The sequence below is a fragment of the Eurosta solidaginis genome, chromosome 3 (assembly GCF_040869045.1).
Source record: "Eurosta solidaginis isolate ZX-2024a chromosome 3, ASM4086904v1, whole genome shotgun sequence".
Lineage (NCBI taxonomy): Eukaryota > Metazoa > Arthropoda > Insecta > Diptera > Tephritidae > Eurosta > Eurosta solidaginis.
In genome coordinates, this window is record NC_090321.1 from 211,180,981 (window position 1) to 211,195,591 (window position 14,611).

Below are 14,611 nucleotides of genomic sequence, written 5' to 3' on the forward strand. Positions count from 1 at the left end.
ATCTCGAAAAACTGAAAAATTAAAAAAAAAAACAATTGTTTTTGTTTTTATCGGCCTATTGATAAATGATTCAGGTTCGATTCGAGCTCAAGTCCAGAACAATAATTTTTTTCTAATGATAATTATTGTTATTTTTTAATTTTTCTAAATTTGAAAAATTGTATTTTGTTTTTGGAATAGTAAGTAGAAAATTTTTCAGACAACCTGCCATAGCTGCGCAGATAGATCCATTTCGAAGGGTGCTAAGCCTTCATCATCAGTACGCTTTAGGCATGGTTAGCGCAGCATTAAAAAATAACAATAATTATCATTAGAAAAAAATTATTGTTCTGGCCTTGAGCTCGAATCGAACCTGGAAAAAAAAAAAACTTTAAAAATTTTTTTGTATTTTTTCCGAAAAGTACATTTAAAAACAAATTTAAAAAAAAAAAGATCCCAAACGGTCAATTTTTGAAAAAGTTATAGCATTTTGAAAACAAAAACGGTTTTTTTTTTTTAATTCATAACTTTTTGTGAGTTGGATGAAAAAATTTGAAAAAATTCTGAAAAACCTCTTTCGTAAGCTAGAAAAAGAAGAAAAACTTTCAGCCAATTCTAAAGGGGTCGGGTTCCAAATTGGTCGAAATGGGATGGAATACCCCATATGCAAACTAGCGACAAATAGAACTCGTTAGATCCATAACTTATTTTAATTTTTAGATTTCGTTAGACACTTGAAAAGTTATCGCTGAAGTGATAATGGTTTTCAGTCACTGATCGTAACACGTAATACGGGCCCAGTTTGCCCTCAATCATACGGAAATGGCTATAAGTTACTATATGCTTTTATAATTTTTTTTTATAATTTCATACATTTTGCCCCTAGTCACATGATATTAAAAACGCATTTTACTTCATATAGGCACCGACCTTATTTTTGCATTCAATAGCTGTGGTTTTTTTACATTATATACATATGCACTTAAACTTTATATGGACTACTAAGTGTGTAGCTTTATCTACATTTATGACATTGTTGCGCAGAAAATTAGTACTGCTAAATTTCAGTATGCATTGTACTTAGTTACAACTGAATGGTTTCTCTCCATAAAGTGTGTGAGTCCACTATTAATCGCAACCGCTTCAACTATAGGTTATACACTATGACCAACAGAGGTGCGTGTCTCCGCTATTCAGAACAACACGTTCTGTAGCGAGTTATTTGCCACTGCTGCATGTCTTCAATAATTGCCACTAGATGTGTCTCCTAAGCATTATCTAAGTGATGATACGCGTTTTTTTTTACCAGCGAATGCAGTTGTATATACACGTAAACAAAAAACACCGCTAATAAATCTGCTTTTATGAAATACAAAGCTGGCTCGCTCTCCCACTTTGGCCAATGTTTACTGGAACTTTATTTTTACATTTTAAGATTTTTTATTTTAGTTCACATTTATTTACGATTTCTTCTCGAACACGAGAACAAGCGAGATTTTCGAGACCCGAGAAATCGAGAGCTCGACTTCTCGCAAGATTCTCATGTGTAACTTCGTAAATCTCTCGAGCTTCTCGACATTCTTACTTAATCGCTATATGGACAGTATTTATACACTTGGTTTTTTTTTTACTTGTGACTTGTTTGTTGTTTATATTGCTTCAATGACATTTAACTCAAAACATATTTATTATACATATAATTTTGTTCGCAATATTTTATTTTTCAACGAGACATCAAGAACATAGCTTCTCGCCAGATTCTCGAATCTCGAATTACTCGTAAGGCTCGCGAGATTCTCGAATCTCGAATTTCTCGTAAGACTCGCGAGATTCTCGAATTACTCGTAATACTCGCGATCCTCTCGACTTTCAATTCAGTCGCTGCATTGCCAATATTCTATACATTTCGAGGTTTTTTACTTGTGGTTTTGCGGACATTTTGACTTGTGCTCCAGAAGAAATCATAAGCTCTATATAAAACAGCCAATGAAATATTAAGTTCATTTTCGAGAAGCTCGTGAGCCTTACGAGTAATTCGAGATTCGAGAATCTCGCGAGAAAGCGAGACTCGCGAAAAATCTCTTCTCGAACATGTTCGAGAAATCGTAAGCTCTACATTTATTTGTAAGCTATTTGACAGGACTGTTTTTTTAAAAGGTTTAGTTTTAAATATGGATAGTCTTAACACTAAAATACTGAAAATATATATTTTTGCGTTTCAAAGCGCTGTATAAAAATTACATTAAGCTCAGGTTAGTTTATAAATTAATGACTTACAGCTATATTTAATGCTACTCATTTTATTGAGAAAAATGTATATATGGTCAGATAATGAAGACTATGGTCAGATATAATAAATACTGCAAACCCCCTTGTAAAAAAATTTATTCGATAGATGGCGTACAAATCAAAATGTTAGGAAGCCGATATTTATTGATCCATTTTTAAAACATTTACTATATGTACTCGTTTTATTACTAAACAAAAAAATTTATAAAATAGTTTAAGCCGTATTCAGTTGATCAAAGCTGAAATAAAAAGTTCGAAACTATACTAGAATGTAGAACTTATCACATGTGGGGAAGACGGGGTCAACGCGGAGTATATTTCATTATAATTTTGTAATTTCCCATACAAAAAAAGGAGTGGGTGGATTTATCCCTGTTTGAAGTGATGATTTTGTTAACGACGGTAGAAGAAACCTGTTTCAGAACAGAACAAAAAAAGCAATACCCATGTTTATCAAATTTCTTCAGTTAAAATCTTTTATTTTCAATTTCGATATTTTCAGAGAAAATTGTATCAACTGAAACTATGCAAACCAAAAAAATGCTAAGTTCCAGGAAATTTTTTCGAAAAGGTTGGAGTTCTCTGATTTTTTTTATTATGCAATGTAATAGCCCGATCAATTTTACTATAACAAAGTACAAGTTATAAAAAAAATGTAAGGCGCGATAACCTCCGAAGAGATTTTAGGCCGAGCTGCTCTTCCGATTTGCGTCGTGCTCCGTTTTATTTTTCTTACAAATTAGCGGGACGGAACCTGCTTGTTTTATACCTACTTCGGACGGCATCTGCAAGGCAGATGAGTTTTGATGAGGAGTGCTTGCCAAACACTGCCGAGGGGTGAGCCCGTTAGAAAATTGTTTTTTCTAGTTGAAAAAACTTTTTTCTAAAATTTTGATGTTGCTTTGCCGTGACCCAATTCAATTAATACAGTTTAAATTTGAACTCCAAATAAAAAGCTTAATTTTTTCAAAAACGTTATTGAGATTGATTTGTATGGTTTGAGTAACAAAGCTTAAAGAAGTTTTTCCTTAAAATATCGAAAATAAAAAAGAGTTTAACTGACGAAATCGAATACAAGTTTTATTGCTATTTTTCTGCTCGCTGCTCTATTTATGTATTTGGCTATCGGAAATTGTGCTGTGGACGCCTAATTTTTATAGTAACTGTTCCCACAAACTTTGGATTGAAACTTTATTCAACATAAAACGCCTAAAAATTGAAATCGGATACAGATTATGGTTATTTACGGCATAGTGCAAATGCTAAAATTTCTACTTTTTCGAGAAAGACCTTTGTTAAAACCTCGTGAAATGGCGAAGACTGTACAATTGATAAATTCAGGCCTTATGCTAAAAATCACAGAATACAAATTTGGCTAGGCGCAGGTCCGTTACTTTTTGATGTTGAGACTACGCTCTCTGAATGTGACAACACAATATCAAAGTAAAAGAGAGTTGTGTTTGCTACTCTCGGTTATTTACGGAATGCTTGGTACCAAATATTGCGCTTATGATCTGCTGCAAATCCATTTCACATGCGAACAAGCGTCTCTAGAATAAAAATTACACTGTGGTACAACACCAGAACTGTATTCGTTCCAAACCAAAATTGGCAAGTGACGACGAAAAATTGTGTCAATATTCATCGACTTTTTCGAAGTCTTTGTAGCTGCTATCAAAAAATACGGATTGTATAACTTTAAAATCTTTGATAATGTGACGTCACACTCACAACAGTTTCGTAAAACCAAAAGCAACTGACCTGTACAAAGCCAAGTGTTTCAGCTCCCAGATGAAGAGGCTTTAAGAAGCAAACAAGAAGAGTAAATTTAATTTAATGTTTGGGAAAAACTGAAACAACGCGAGATCAGGACGGACAGGGCAAAAGCTGGTTTTTGGATTTTCGCACAGTACTTGGTTTAAAAAGGCCGATTTCTTACGGAAGTTATTTTAAACTTTCCTTACTAGTATCTTAAACTTTTCTTAAAACTAGACAAATGCGAGGAAAATCAAATGCAGCTATTAAAAAGTGATACAGTTTTGTGTTTTCGTCATAAACAATTAATTTTTCCATTGTCTTTTGTGTAGCCAAAGATAAATTTACTTTTCTTGTGTATTTTATTATCTCTATTCGTGTTTTCTTATGAATGTTATTTTTTTTTACTGAAAAACTTAGTTATTATTGTTCAAATGCCTTTTTTACGCAAAACCGCGAACTCGATCACAAACTGATTAGAATATGTTAAAACAAAATATACAAGAGACTTACTCTGCAAAACGATGTGAAAAGAAATGCGATTTGAAAGCTGTTACAGTACAGGCAGGTAAAAAAGGTGTTGATGTTGAAATAGCATCAAAATTGTATTTTTCCAGATTGAAAATGGTCAAGCGAAAGGAAATATCCGTCGAAATACGAGCCCAAATCATTATTTTGCAAAAAACATGGAAAAACTAAAGAGAAATAGCCAAATTTTTGAAAATATATCTATGTTCAGTTCATACGGCCATTAGAAGATATCGGGAAACTGGACAGAATACTAACAGAAAACGATCTGGTCGACCAATAAATACAAATCAAAGAATCGATAACAAAATATATGCCAATCGACGGAAATCTGCATCATAAATTCGTGCTGAAATCAATGAAGACTTGGATTCACCAATATCGCTCACGACAGCCAAAGGCCGGCTTAGTGAAAAAGGTATGATTGGACGCATTGCTATCAGAAAGCCACTTCTACGGCCAGTAAATTAACAGAAAATACTGAAGTTGGCTCAACAACATATTGACTGGACGATTGATCAGTGGAAATCAATTTTATGGTCAGACTAATCAAAATTCGAACTTTTCGGTAGCCATAGGCGTCAATATGTTCGCAGAAACGTCAATGAAAGATTCAAAGCAGATTTCATTGTGCCAACTGTGGAACATGGCGGTGGCTCAATGATGGTTTGGGTCTGTTTCAGCTACGCTGGCGTTGGTCAACTAAAAAAATAGAAGGAATTATGAAAAAATGGCAGTATCACAGTATACTCCAACGCCATGCAATACCATCTGACATTAATTCGATAGGTTGTGGATTCATTTACGAACAAGATAACGATCCGAAACATACATCAAAACATTGTACTTCTTATTTAGAGCGAAAGAAAGACGCAGGTGACCTTGATACAATGGAGTGGCCACCAAAATCCCCCGATTACATCGCATCGAGCTATTGTGGGAAGAATTGGATCGTGTGAGAGATCTAGAGTCAACAAGCCATCCTGACCTCTGGGATTGTTTAAACGAAGCGTGGAATAATATTCCACATCAAACACTTCAAAAACTCATCGAAAGGGTGCCGAAATTATTCTTTGCAGTCATCGAAGCAAAAGGTGGCCATTTTCAAGAAAATCGCTTAAATTAACATATTCACTGTTTTCTTATAAATTTTGATGGAACTTTCAGTAAAATTATTTAAAAATGTCTTCGGATCATAGAACTAAGTTGTATGTACAAAACTACTGCGAATATGTGAATAATATTTTAATAAATAATACGCTAAACTGACGAAAACAACTTTGGTCACCTTGTTCTAATACTTTCCGACTGTACTGTAAGTCATACACAGCAGCGATCAAACAAATAACGGTGGTAGTTCCCGCTATTTTAAGAAATATTTCTATGAATTTTGTAGCTGAAACTATTCAAACTCAAAAATGTTTTCGAAACAGTTCGACATTTCAGGAAAATTTTACGGAAATTTCACCTTTTTTTGGAGTTCCCTAAATTTTTTTTTGGGTATGTGATCTTGTAGCCCAATCAATTTTAGTCTAACAAAGTACAAATTATAGGTCTTAAAAAATTCGCATTGATTTTCTACAGTTTTTTGCCGAATGTTGTTTAAGATTCTACTCCAAACAAAGTGTGAAAACAATTTGTTATCTGGAAAAAAATCTGAAACACTATTTTCAAAAACCAATGCGAATTTTGAGAGCGCTAGACCTTTTACATTGAAAGACTTATATAAATTTATTGATCTAGAATACTGCATACTAAAAAAAATTCAGAGAACTCCAAACAAAAATTTCGAAAATACTATAAATTGTTTTCGAATTCAGGTGTTTTTTCGAAAACATTTTTGCAGATTGGTTTGCTTAGTTTCAATTTTAAAGTTTATGGAAGGTTTTCCTAAAATATCAAAATTAAAGGTAGCGGAATTTAATTGACGAAAATTGAAAACAATAGCCACTGCTATTTTTCTGTTCACTGCTGTACAAGAAAAGGCAACCTTCCGCTCAGCCGGCGAAATACAGTTCGTACGTATCAAAATGGAACTGCATATTTTCATAACAATTTGGCATACATAAAAAGTTATTTACAAAGTTTATAAAAACTCGAAATGTGTGGAAAAATCTAAAACAAATTTAAAATCTTTGCAAATTTTTGTTTAACTTTTTTGAAAAATAAAACAAATGTGACCTTTTATTAATGTAACTAAACTGTTAATCTCAGATTATAAAATTTAAAATCTGATCAAGGGAATTGATGGCGTTTCAGTTCCTTAAAAAAAGCAAAAACTATTTCGAGAGGAATTGAAAATGTAATTGAAATTTTCTCCATTCCTTTCAATTACATTTTCATTTTTTTCTAAATCACTAGGACAGAAAATTCATTTTTACAAAGTATTTTTTTTTTTGTTCGATTACAAAATAAAAACTTTTGTACCTGGTGTAACGAAAACTTTTTCCGAAAATTTTAGAAGTATTAAAAAATCTTCAAGAAAACTGGGAAACCTTTACTAAGAATTTTGATGAAATTTTTGCGAGTTCGATCAATTTCAATCCATCAAAGTACAAGTTTGAACAACTTCAAAGTTCGCATTGATTTTTGACAAGTTTTCCACCAATTTTAGACTCTCTTCCATACAAAGTTTTTTATATTTGGAATAAAAACTGAATAAAATTTATTGAACTTTCTGGAAGTTCGAATTAAAAATTTCGAATTTTCGAAAATGTGTTAGAAATTAATTCACCCAATTTTCGTTATACACTTCATTAAATTTGTTTTTAAAATTAATCAAAGAAGAAAACAACTTGAGCAATTTTTCCATAATGCTTGCTGCTATCTTCATGCTCCCAGCTTCAACTACAAAATTTATTGCAAATGTTCAAAAAATGTAAACTTTTTTGTTCGAAACTTTTTGACGTCTTAGGGTTACCACTCAATTGTAATACACAAACAAAAGAAACAAAAGCTTCGAAAATATATATTGAAAATCGACTGGTGAGTGGCATGTAAATCAATCCCGCTTCGAAAACGCCCATCTCAACAAGCCTTCGAAAGCGGCTTATAGGTCAGCCCTCAGTATTCCCACGGTAGGCATGTCTGTTATGAGAGGCGACTAAAATCCACAGACTCGAAGGATCGAAGTGCTAAAAAATCTTCCCCGAGGAAATCGGGCTAGCACCAGAAGCTGTTAGTATCCCAATGTTCCAGATCCATATCTATAGACTACCAAAATACGCAGTTCTCCTCTAAGCCTTTGGAGTGTGTTTTTACGGTTAAAATAAAAACAAAATCAGAATCGGTGGAAGGCCTTGTTTTGTAGTATTAGCTGTGTTTTTTTTACATGTTTATACATATGCACTTAAACTTTATATGGACTGCAAAGTTCATAACTTTTTCTACACCTATGTACATGCAAAAAACACGGCTTTTGTCTCAGAAGTTTATTGAATAATAACTTATTTCAGAATTTATTTAAAGAAGTCCATCTCAGCATAAATTCATAAAATTATAAGCTCAGATAGATCGCTTTAGACCAAAATTTATATAAGTTGCTATTCAACCGGTTTCTGAGACAAGGCATTTTTAAAACAATTCTGAGAAAGGGTATTTCCAAATCGATTTTTGAGATAAGGCGCTTTCGAACTGGCAGCCACGTGTGGGGGCGTCGGCCCTTAGCTATATGCAGAAGAAGAAGAAGTGGGTTATATTCTACTCAGGCAACGAAATGTTAGAGTTTTTATAAACATTGTGAACGTTGTGAAATACAGAATCAACTAAATATTTGAAAATGAGGTTTTGATTTCGCGTAACTGAAAAACTTTTCCTATACATGCGTGCATGTACATATGTATGTGTGTGAGCGGTGCAGATGTTCATTACTATCGATAAGGCACTCCCTATATTAAGAATTATCTGTGTTGTAAATATTTTGCCAATCAACTATTCACTATTCAGTTTCAATTCCCCAAACAAAATGTATTACATATATTTCAATTCTTTTTCAAACACACTGCCTTCTAGCTTAATACATTTTTTGTCAAGAAAGTTATTCTCCAGACAGTCAATAACAAATATAAGATCTGTGGATCTGTGAATCAAAGACTGACTCTCTTATTTTTCTCCTGTTATAGCACTTAAATACTTTTTTTAAAGCCAAGATGAGTCTATAAGAGCCCACTTGTAATGAATCATGTGACTCATGCTTCGACTTTTTAACAAATCCATACATAAACTCATCTGCGAAAGTCATGGCTTTCGTAAAACATTATATGTTAAGACTTATTTACATAGAAAACTTTAGTTTGGAATAACTCCAGCACACAAACAATGGCTTTTACACTGTTGCGCAGCTTAACAGAAGACGGTCTTACACATTACATTTCTTATACCTAAATCAATTCATTATTTCTTATTCAATTCTCAAATTCATGCAGCATTCCATTGTACGACGCATAAACAAATTAATGCTCGTCCAAAACATTACCAAATAGTAAATTGAAAAAATATTTCAGCATTTTTCTTAGTTATGGAGCTGGACTTGGCGGTACGTGAGGTATGAATTCGGAACGAAAGGGGAATTCATCACCATCACTGGAAGAACTATCACTCGTATAATGTGGTGGCACATCGTCGCCTAGATCAAGACCTACACCTGATGTGGTGCTGCTAACCCGCATGCTGCCTAAAAATGCATTATGTGACGGCTGCGACTTGGATTGATGTTGCCGCTGTTGTTGTTGCTGGTGATGCTGCTGCTGACGCCAAAGTAACTCATTCTGTTTTACTGTGGATGCATGTATCTTCTCCGGCCATTGAAATTCCATTTGTTTTTTAATGCTACACAAATTTCCTTGTTCATTTCCACCATTAGACTTTGCTGGTGTCGCTGTATTTAGCAGCGGTAAATGTGGTAGCGGCAAAGATTTTGGTGGTGATGAATGCGCACGGCTACGTTCATCGGGGGAAGAGTAGGCAAAATTAGAAGTCGGACTTTTTCCCGTCAAACGACTTACGTCAAATTCATGAAAAACTGCATTGCGCGCGCTAATACCAGTTAGCGCACTAAAGTTGCGCTCACCCGCACTAGGGCCCCTTGCAATACCAGCGCCACCGCTGCTATAAGGCGGCGCCGATGATGTAGCCGAAGAAGAACCTGAACCAGAACCAGCGCCGCTGCCGCCGCCGCCTATGCCTAAAGGCATGTTGTTGGCGTTATTGCCTACTGCGCGTCCATTCGCGCCATTTAAATCAAAACCTTTGGATAATCCTTGTATTGCGGTAGCTGGAACGCCGCCATAATTATTACCTGGTCCACGTCCACCACCAAAATCGTATATGCGCTCTTCATAACTGAATTGCTCATCCAATTGCTGATTGTAATGATGTGACACATTGCGGTTGCCACCGTAATTGTAATGCGGCGCCGATTTAATGCTCACATTTGAACCATACAAACGCTTCTGCGATGTTATATTTAACTCAGTCGCGTCATCATCTTGCCAGCCAGGTGTCAATAGTTTATTTGAAGCACCACTACTAGCGCCACCACCACCGCTTACCGGACGCCGTCGGCGATAAAGAGAAGTGACCCGCGCGCGTATATCACACTCTGAGCGCGCAATACTCGGATTACAATCGCTAACAGGATCATTATCACTAGATGAGCTAGAATCCAACATAATAGGGTTATAGCTAAGGCGGCGTAGGGTGCGCGCGCGTACAGAACGCGGTTTATTAGACGAAGCGCTGCGTGTATGTGGTTTATGTGTTGAGCGGCTATCACTGGCGGAATGTGTTGAGCGACGCTTCAAACGCTGTTGCGGTTCGGAGAGCACAGGCGAAATGGGATTCATTGGATTGTCGGTGAATGACATAGAACGTTGACGATGACCGCTGCTACAATGTGTGTGCTGCTCAGCATCTACGCTCATGTTCAAGCCTTTTAGCTGATTACTAGCATACACAGAAGTGCTGCTGGCATTGAGCGCGTTCATAGGTTTATTGGGAGAAACAGAACTACCATATCTCGTGGCGCTAAAACGTTCTGATGCCAAAAACGAACTACCATCTTTTTGACCCACATAGCTGCTGCTACTGCCGCTGGGCGCAATCATTGCTGGCTCTTTTGGACTATAAAAAATCTCTTGTGGGCTATAGCTCGACTTTTGACTGCTACGGCGTGAAAGCGAAATGTTTGTGTCGCGTGAAGCAAATCCAGTGTCAGGTGTGCTCGAACGCTTATCCTCGTTGGACAGTTTTTGTTGATCTTGCATCAAATCACTAAGCACTGAATGCGCCGGCGCATTATTCTGTGTATTTATATAGTGTAGATGTTTGTCTAAATGGCTTGTGGCCGCATTAAAATCAAACATTGTCTGTACGCCATTGCTGTAATTGTATACAGCGGATTTGAGGCTACCAGTAGCGCTGCTAATCTCATCTTCAATTGACGACACGATATTCGAAAATTGTTCGTTCAGTAGTGTCTCATCTGAATCGGTTTTGTCCAACTCTGTATAGGTATGCATAAAATCAAGATTGAGTGCCTTCAAAGTATTCTCTATATCCATTATATTCTCGCTTATGCTTTTTTGATTACGCGATGTGCGAAACGAATGAGTGGCGGATGGTGGCGTGTTGGCTTCTGTTAGCGTTTGTGGAGGTGGATCTAAAGTCAGTGGACGACTTAGTATTTCACGTGACTTTTCAAAACAAAAATCAGAACTCTCTTTATCAAAAATTGGTATACGTAAATCTGGACCATTCACATTTTTGATTTCGCCTAAGGAACGAAATCGCTAAACGTTTTAATGGATTTGATTTTTTGAACAAAATTCAAAATAAAAGTGTTTGTTCAAACAAAAGCAAATGAGAAACGGATGCGATACAAAACAAACAAAACAAAAATGTATATTTGAATACAGTAATGTACATTGAAGGGGAAAAACAAGGGCAGATAGTTACTATTTTTTATAAATAAATATGATGCTTAAGGTTTTTAGTTGGTGCATGCTTCGAAATTTGTTCAATATAGGTTGTGCTAAGGAAGCGGTCTTCAAAATGCAACCAATACTGATTTTTTCAAAGCAATTTAACATCATTTGACGTTTTACACTGCATTAATTTCAAATTTATTGTTTGGGAGCTCAATGATTACAGCTCTCTTTGTCGGTATATTTTCAAAACTACCCTACATACATTTTTTATATTATAAAATATTTCGTTGTTATAAGATGATACCCTGCACAGGACTCTTCTCAATGAGCATTTTGTAACTCCCTAGTTTCAGCTTTCAGTCCTCTTCGAGTTGTTATTGCTGTTACAGTGAATTTTCTTCTTGCAAACGGACGATGAGTACTCTTTTAGATGTTAATGTCTGCGTCTTCTTCGATTCATATTTAGATTCGTTTGTTATGGCTGCATATTTTGTTATTGCATTTTAAATAACTTAATTTGCTAGCATACGATAGTCAGTTTTGAGTCAATTTTTAATTAGCGCAATATATAGCTTCTCCAACCCAATTGTCAACCTCACCTTCGAGCGGCGAATCCCGTTTCACTAACAGACGAGGCTCTGGCGACCCCAAGCTCCTCATGGAACTTGGGGGTGGGGAGGGAGGGATGGCCTGAAGGTTCAATGTGGCCATATAAATCGTTCCCGAGATGGTCGGGCCAGCACCTTAATGGTGCTGTGTTACCGGAGCGTATCGGATCTGTATCCGACAAAGGACCATCACATCGATAACACTCCCCAAAGCCTTCGGGGAGTAACATAATCACTACAACAACAACAACAACAACTAAGCACGTTTCTCTTTCCACCTTTGTCATACCCGAGAAATGGAGAATGGCCAAGGTGGTCCCGCTACTAAAGCCTGGTAAACCAGCTAACATAGGAGAGTCGTATCGTCCGATATCTCTCCTATCGCCAGTAGCAAAGATGCTCGAAGCCATTTTGCTCCCTTATTTCCAAGCAAATTTGCAACTAGCCTCCCATCAGCATGGCTTCAGAAAACTCCATAGCACTACCTCCACGCTAAATGCCATTAGCACCCAGATAAATTGCGGTTTAAATCAAAACCCCCACCATAGAACAGTACTCGTAGCGCTAGACCTATCAAAAGCTTTTGATACGGTCAACCACGGCTCGTTACTGCAAGACCTGGAAGGGTCTACCCTTCCCCCATGTCTTAAAAGGTGGACCGCAAATTATCTGGGTGGTCGGCAGGCATCGGTGCTATTTAGAAACGAAACATCAAAGCCAAGGAGAATTAAACAAGGGGTGCCACAGGGTGGTGTCCTATCCCCACTTTTCTTTAATTTCTACATATCTAAGCTACCTTCACCACCGGAAGGAGTCACAATCGTTTCCTACGCCGATGACTGCACAGTAATGGCCACAGGCCCAGGCCCACAGATCGATGAGCTATGCAATAAAATAAACGGCTACCTCCCTGATCTCTCCAGTTTTTTCGCCTCGCGAAACCTGGCATTATCACCGACTAAATCTTCCGCGACCTTATTTACAACATGGACGTCCCAAATGTCGACCATTTTGAACATCCACGTCGATGGCTCTACTCTACCGACTGTCCTACACCCCAAAATCTTGGGTGTGACGTTTGATCAGGATCTACATTTTGGTGAGCACGCAGCCGCAATTGTTCCGAGAATTCAGAGCCGTAACAAAATCCTCAAATCCCTTGCTGGCAGTACCTGGGGAAAAGATAAAGAAACGCTCATGACTACATACAAAGCAATTAGCCAGCCGATTACGTGCTACGCGTCACCCATATGGTCGCCAAGCCTGAAAATTACCCACTCGAAGAAGCTACAGGCCTGCCAAAATACTGCTCTCAGAATTGCCACGGGCTGTCTTCTTATGTCCCCAGAACACCATCTACATAATGAGGCGAGAATACTCCCCATCAGGGAAAGAAACGAGATGCTGACCAAACAGTTCCTGTTGAATACCCAGAAACCTGTGCATTCCAACAGACATCTGATTGACGAGCCAGCACCGCCTAGGGGCTTAAGGAGTCATCTCCGTAAGCATTTTGAGGAAATACGGCATCTGAGAACACAGCCGTATGAAGCGAAAAAACACAAGCAGGTCCTTGGTGAACTCCACAAACAGGCGTCGGACCTTATGCCGGGAATTGCCCGGTGAACCCAGTACTCAAAGTAAAGTATCCAAAACTTGCGGAAGAGGAACGCATACTCCCCAGGGAAACGCGTGTCACTCTGGCTCAACTTCGTTCTGGATACTGTAACAGGTTAAACTCTTACCTATCCAGAATCAACCCCGACATACAAAATGTATGCCCCGCTTGCAATGTGTCCCCACATGACACCAACCATCTCTTTAATTGTAATGTGGAACCAACGCCTCTAACACCCCTTTCCCTATGGTCCACTCCTGTTGAAACAGCAAGTTTCCTTGGACTCCCGTTAGAGGATATTGATGACAGTTTGTGATCGGTCGCGTCTGTTAGGTGGGGCGAAGCACTGCTACAACAACAACAACAACAACAACGTTTCAGTCATCAAAAGGGATCAAAGAAGTCTCAGAAGGATAAGTTTTTGTTAAAAATAATCTTCAAAATACTAAGTCGGTAATGTAAATATAAAAAATTTGATTTGTAAGCTTCTAGGCATATCTTCATAGCCCTAAGTCTTTCATTCTTAGTTGCAATCAAAACTCGACCAGACAAAAAACTTAAATTTATTGCAGCATACTTTTAAATTTATTCTCAATTTATTCTGAAAATAAAAACTCACCTGCAAATCGGGTATGCTCTCAAGTTCCTCAGTAAAATTCTTCTTTTTCGAATATGGTGATAAAGACTTTTGCGCCGCAGCATTACCGCTCGAGTTACCCCCACCAGTTGGCGAGCCATTATTCGCTGACGCTTTGTCACTTGAACTGCCACTGCTGCTGGTCAAGTGTGGGAAACGAAAGCTGAATTTACGTTTAGGACTTTGCACGTTCGTGTTTGGATCGCCTACTAAATCATTCATTGATCTAAAATTTTTTTAAATATTATTTACGTTTTTTTTTTTTCAATAA

General features: G+C 37.1%; 1 protein-coding gene across 1 annotated transcript in view; it reads right to left on the reverse strand.

Annotated features, from left to right (window-relative positions):
• Ack-like (activated Cdc42 kinase-like) overlaps window positions 1–14,611 on the reverse strand; it is a 35,510-nt gene that overhangs the window by 11,818 nt on the left and 9,081 nt on the right. Inside the window, exon 10 of the mRNA XM_067774978.1 lies at window positions 14,323–14,566. Coding sequence (XP_067631079.1) covers window positions 14,323–14,566 — 244 coding nt within the window. The remainder of the gene's footprint in view (window positions 1–14,322; window positions 14,567–14,611) is intronic.